This window comes from Camelina sativa, chromosome 14 (genome assembly GCF_000633955.1).
Source record: "Camelina sativa cultivar DH55 chromosome 14, Cs, whole genome shotgun sequence".
Classification (NCBI taxonomy): Eukaryota; Viridiplantae; Streptophyta; class Magnoliopsida; order Brassicales; family Brassicaceae; genus Camelina; species Camelina sativa.
Window position 1 is genome coordinate 12,855,147 of NC_025698.1, and position 5,753 is coordinate 12,860,899.

Consider the following 5,753-nt stretch of genomic DNA (forward strand, 5'->3'; position numbering starts at 1 on the left):
AGTACATCTATGGCTACAAGGAGTGGCATTGGCCTCTGCTGTGTTTGGGATTTGGACAAAGTTCCATTACCAACGTGGAGTATTTGCCAATTTCTACAGTCTCCATTCTTGGATGGGCTTACTCTCTGTTTCTCTCTTCGCTGCCCAGGTTCGTCTTTTTCTATTTCCACCTACCAATATTATATTTTCATTTTATTCTATAGATATATAATATTAAGCATCTGACATGAATTTTTAATGCATCATCGAAAAAGAAGTAGATGCTTTCCAAGTCTTTAAAACGTACTATTATCTGTTTTAAAAGGTCGGATTACACGTTGCTGTCATTATAATTTCTTTCTCTTTTTTTGAAATGTTTGCCATCAATAATGCAAAGAATTGACAAAGGAAGAATTGTATAGCCACTTGGGATTAGTTTCTGATTTGTTACGGAAGCTAAAGCTGACAAGATTCCCCTAAAAGACTATTAAAACGAATTATTAATTATTGAGCAGATTGAAGAACCAGTCATCACTGTCACTTCAACCTATGCTCTTATTAATTATGTCCTACATAGTTTATTGCTGAAGTTCCGGTGTTTATTAATTGTCAGTTTCTTAAAAAAATGTGAAACTGAGGCGTTAAGTTATCAGCACATACGACTTTAACTCTTGAGTGAGACCAGTTTTGAAGATTTAATAATTTCGTTGTGTTGCAGTGGGTGACTGGGTTCATGAGCTTCTGGCATAGAGGAGAAGTACGAACAACAAGAACCACGTTTCTTCCATGGCACGTCTTCTTCGGACTCTATACATACGGTCTAGCCATTGCAACCGCAGAGACCGGACTGCTTGAGAAACTGACGTTCCTTCAGACCAAGAGGAACGTCCCCAGACGCGGTTCTGAATCAATGACTGTCAACGGTCTAGGGATTGGCTTGGCTCTACTCAGTTGCATTGTTATAACTGCTGCTGTTTTGCCAAAGTATCAGAGTCATTCCAGTAATGAGAAACTTGTTTATTCATCTCAAGATCGTCCCAAATGTTTGTCTTCTTGAGTTTTCTTTCTTTCATTACTTTGTTTGTATTGGATCTGGGGATAAACTACACATCTTTGGTGTACAAAAAAGAACAAATTAGTTCTTCTAAAATGTATTACCGCATTGTGATGATTAGACTTCTGTCCAAAAACTTGGCTCCTCCAACCTTTCCTTGAATCTGAGACGGTAAATTAATCACCCGTCTTTGGTCCCCGGCTTCTATTAAGAGCTCAGAACCTCCTCTGTACTGCAAATTCAGCAAGAAAACCAAAAATCATTCTCACTTCTTATTTCCATATGTAAAACAGAAGGCAATCACATTATGCCAGTACAGAAGAGGTAGAAGAAATGGAGATAGCTTTACAAATGTGGGTGAGAGAGTCTGAGGGAGATGAGAAAGCTTTTTACCTGGTACAGTTTGATCTCCGATTTCTCAAACCCTGGCATGAAAAGAGTCACCAATTTCTTTGCTGCATCAAACGTTACTGTTGTTGTCAAGCTGCTTCCATTCCTTACTGTTTTAGAAAGAAGTTCCCGGATACTCGCATTCGCTTGGTCCAGCAGTATTTTGTCCCAATCAAACCCATTTATAGTAAATGGAACCGATGCAGAAGCAAAGGGTAGAGGCACAAAATCTTCTTTTGGGGTTTTGCTTGTCAGATGAGAAGAAGAAACAGCAAACGCCCCAGAAGCATGGGATCCTGCTTGTACTGCACAACCCCAATATCGTAATGCAGCTTTAACAGACATAGGATTGTTTGGGTCCATTACAAGAAAACTCCTGAATCTCTCTGGATCTCTCCAAGCAGAAGCGCCAGTCTACAGTTTGCAAAAATCTATATGTGATTTAGGAACAAAATTAGTGGAAGACACTGAGTTATGGGATTATAGATCACCTCCAAGAAACGTTCCAAAGTATCCCACATGGCAGGAGTTGTCATACCATCGAAAGGGGACTTATTGCCGCTTACGTTCATTGATTCATCAACAAATCTCATAATGGAAGGACTTGTTAGCCTCCCCAAATCTGTCTTCTCGGCCAAACTTCTCAGATATTTCACATACAATCTGCAAAAAAGAAAACTTCCTTAAGGGCTACAAGAAGAAGGGAAATAAGCAGAGAGAGAAGCCAAAAAAAGAAAGAAAAGCAAAACATAAAAGAGACCTTGTTTTACTGCTTAGACCAATCATCCGAAGAGTTTCCTCAGTGCTAATGCCATCGTAAATCACAACGTCAAAAGTCTTCCCCTTGTGGTTCTTCCGGGTTGCTTGCCTAAAGAAACCAACAAGCCTCTCGAGTTCAAGCATTGAAAAGATTGAATCCATCCCTGGAAGCACTCCAAGCTCTTCACCAACCACCTACTACACATCAATCGCCAAAAAATAATAAACACTCAAACCCTTAAATATCTTTTTCTATGGAAACTCGTAGATACGAAGTTTTTGTCACATACCTACCCCTTCAAGAACCCCTTGGGTCATATTAAGTCGAGCGTCTGCTTGCTTCAGCTGTTTAAGAGGTTCTAGAAGCATCTGCAGTGTTTCAAAGAATCGTCGTTTAAGTAACTTCAAACCCTGAACCAGACATAAAGCATACGAAAGAAGATGGAAAAAGGGACGCACTTTTGTGGTTTCAAGCCTAATGACAGAGAGATTGTCGTTGATCAAAGTAGGAGTATTCCCAATCTTGGTTCCAAGGAGGAAATCAGCAGAAGGGTCTTGATTTTGTACCACTAAACATGTACTCAATCCAGCCAATGCGTAATGCTATGAGCAAAACCATTCCCCCTCAAAAAAATTAGTTAGCAAACAAAACAACAACACATATTCAAAATTCTACAGACAGCAAAAACATCAAAAAAATCTAAGCAGAGAGATTAGATCAAATACAACAACACTAAATTCTAAACATTATAGGATTCAGAATTCAATGCCGAGGAAATTTCAGTACTTTCGTCAAAATCGATGAAATGCAATGAGAAAGAAATCATAAAAATGCCTTCTTGTTTCGTACATAAATACCTGAGCGGCGAAAACAGCGGCGGTGGTCTTGCCGGAGCCGCCTTTTCCGAGAAAGGTGACGAATTTGGTATCGTTACCATCTCTGGAAGATGTTGCCGCCACCACCACATAAGCTGATCGACGCTTCATGGAGGGTGAAACAGGTGATTCCGTCCGCATAAGAGGAAGAAGATTCAGAGTAAGGCTTGAGCATGTAAGAGAAGAGGCTACCAAAGACACCATTTTTTTTTTTTGGTTTTGGTAAATTCAAAAAGATCAGATTTTCGCCGGAGAGCTCAACGAACTAGAGCCGCTTGTAATAAAAGGCGTTGCAATATCGGAACTGACACATCGACACACACACAATTCACGTTTGCGTTCTACTCATCGGATTAATTTTAAACGCCCTTCGCGTTTTCAAGCTGCTTTTATTTCACGTCTAAATAAATTAAAATTCTTCACTAGTGTCCAAATTTAGATTAAATTATATAATTAACAATTTGTTATTTAAAAAAAAAAATTACCGACATTGACCATAAGCAAAAAAGAATTAGCATACGTGTGTTATATATATATATATTTTTTTTTGTGCAACCACGTGTGTTATATATAAATCCGCGACCGCGTTGGAAAATATATATCAAATACGGCAGCGTTTTAGCTGAGGTAGAAGAAGATTCGTTACCTGTGAATTTACCAAGTTTTCACCAATAGTTTTGTTTGCGATTGAACATCACAGAGGAGGAGGAGAAGGAAGAGGAGATTACGAAGATCGATTTGATCTAGATTGAAACAAGATGGTACGTCTTATATCGTTTGCTCAGTTCATCATTGAGTCAATTAATTTGCTCTATAAGTCAATTGGGGGATATGCTAATTTATTATCTTCTGCTTCTCGAGGGTTGTAAAATTAGGGATAAACTGTGTTTGCTCGTTTTAATGGATCCCCGTAGCTCTAAGTGTTTAAGATTGATTTTGGCTGCGATTAGTATGAATCTCTTTTGAGATTTTAGGGTATTTGGTGGTTCTAGGTTTTTGTTCACAAGGGGGTTCTTCTGAGTAATTTTTCTCCTTTTTTCAATTGATTAGCATATGGTTCGTCGGTAATTTACAATTTTTTTTTCTGTATGATTTGTCTAATCGAATCAATTGTTTGCGTCCTGTAATCTGTATTATATATACCTCCTATCTGGTTTGGTGTATTTTCATTGTTTTCAGTTTCATGTGTTAACTCTTTTCAATTTGTTTCCCTTTTTTTTGTTGGTGTTGCAGTCGACTCTATCAGCTGCAAGGGCGGATAACTTTTACTATCCACCGGAATGGACTCCAGATCAAGGTTCCTTGAACAAGTTTCAAGGACAGCATCCTCTCAGAGAGAGAGCAAAGAAGATAGGCGAGGGGATTTTGGTCATTAGGTAAATATATATAATCAAATTCTATTTTTTTTTAGCTCATTGCAGTTACTGCCTTAGTTCCCAATTTGTAACATTGGGAGGGAGGGAGATGCTACTTACTTTTGGCTGGATTCACTCTAGTTGTTCATTTGATTGCTTCTGTGATTCGTGAATTGAGAGATGAGGTTAAACAAAAGTATTAGCATCAAACTATTATGATGTTCAAAAATAGGAAAAAGTGTGTATTAGGCTTGAGTTGTTGTCAGTGTATTGGCATGGTTGGATGTTAAAGTTTTCTACCTTGTGTAATTTCTGTTGATCGATCAGAAGCTTTGTTTTTGTTGAATTGGCAGGATGGTACTTTCACTTTGGTTAAATTTTTCATACGTGATTTTATTTTGTGTTCAGGTTCGAGATGCCTTATAATATATGGTGTGGTGGCTGCAATTCTATGATTGGCAAGGGTGTTAGATTTAATGCAGAAAAGAAGCAAGTTGGGAACTATTATTCTACAAAGGTATGATTGAGAGTCTTTCTTATCTTGATGATCACTTAAATATGACACTTTAGAAATCTGTTTCTACTCCTGTCCGGAAAAACCTTTGATTGCACAATTATGGCTGAGGTTTATATCTTATCATGGTTAGATATGGAGCTTTGCAATGAAATCACCATGCTGCAAACATGAGATAGTCATTCAGACTGATCCTCAGAATTGCGAGTATGTAATCACTAGTGGTGCCCAGAAGAAGGTCGAGGAGTATGATGTAGAAGATGCAGAAATCATGGAGCTCACTGCTGAGGAAGGTTGGTTTCCATCTTTCTACTACAAGTTTGCATTTGGAATCTCTATAGGCCTCTCAATAGCTTTTCCTTGTTATTTGTTCTGGCCGACTATTCTTGACATGCTTTGATGTATTTGTGCAGAGAAGGGAAAGCTTGCAGACCCGTTTTATCGTCTAGAGCACCAAGAAGTAGATTTGCAGAAGAAGAAAGCAGCAGAACCGCTTTTGGTCCGTCTCCAGCGAGTGTCTGATGCAAGACATGCTGATGATTACTCCATAAACAGAGCTCTACGTGCACAACTTAGGGTTAGTTTTACTAGTTTTGCTCTGCTTGCAGTCCGATCTTCGATTCCTCCTTTCTAACGTTGTTCTCATTTGCCAGGGACACAGAAAACGTGTAGCAGAAGAAGAGGCTGCCTCAAGGAAGATAGGCCTAGGGATAAGACTTCTTCCAAAGAGTGAAGAAGATATTAAAGCTGCATCAAACGTGAAATTCAAAACCAAGTTTGACAAGAACCGAAAGGACAAACGAGCACTAATCCATGCATCTTCCAT

At 38.7% G+C, this 5,753-nt stretch overlaps 3 protein-coding genes across 4 annotated transcripts in view; 2 read left to right on the forward strand and 1 right to left on the reverse strand.

Moving 5' to 3' along the window:
* The window catches only part of LOC104741258 (probable transmembrane ascorbate ferrireductase 4), a 9,671-nt gene extending 8,521 nt beyond the window's left edge, over positions 1–1,150 (forward strand). Inside the window, exons 4-5 of the mRNA XM_010462065.1 lie at positions 6–148; positions 698–1,150. Coding sequence (XP_010460367.1) covers positions 6–148; positions 698–1,036 — 482 coding nt within the window. The 3' untranslated portion in view covers positions 1,037–1,150. The remainder of the gene's footprint in view (positions 1–5; positions 149–697) is intronic.
* The window catches only part of LOC104741257 (uncharacterized protein At1g26090, chloroplastic), a 10,291-nt gene extending 6,892 nt beyond the window's left edge, over positions 1–3,399 (reverse strand). The window contains exons 1-7 of one of the 2 annotated variants that reach the window (XM_010462061.2): positions 3,041–3,397; positions 2,642–2,785; positions 2,477–2,551; positions 2,184–2,377; positions 1,915–2,086; positions 1,427–1,837; positions 982–1,265 (exon numbers count right to left, since the gene is read on the reverse strand). In XM_010462061.2, coding sequence (XP_010460363.1) covers positions 1,134–1,265; positions 1,427–1,837; positions 1,915–2,086; positions 2,184–2,377; positions 2,477–2,551; positions 2,642–2,785; positions 3,041–3,262 — 1,350 coding nt within the window. In that variant the 5' untranslated portion in view covers positions 3,263–3,397 and the 3' untranslated portion in view covers positions 982–1,133. Of the gene's footprint in view, positions 1–981; positions 1,266–1,426; positions 1,838–1,914; positions 2,087–2,183; positions 2,378–2,476; positions 2,552–2,641; positions 2,786–3,040 lie in introns of those variants that run through there. The other variant, XM_010462063.2, reaches the window with a different exon arrangement.
* The window catches only part of LOC104756944 (coiled-coil domain-containing protein 130), a gene marked incomplete at its 5' end in the record, with an annotated part of 2,553 nt that continues 605 nt past the window's right edge, over positions 3,806–5,753 (forward strand). The window contains 6 exon segments of the mRNA XM_010462060.2: positions 3,806–3,819; positions 4,292–4,434; positions 4,822–4,930; positions 5,061–5,220; positions 5,341–5,504; positions 5,581–5,753. Coding sequence (XP_010460362.1) covers positions 3,817–3,819; positions 4,292–4,434; positions 4,822–4,930; positions 5,061–5,220; positions 5,341–5,504; positions 5,581–5,753 — 752 coding nt within the window.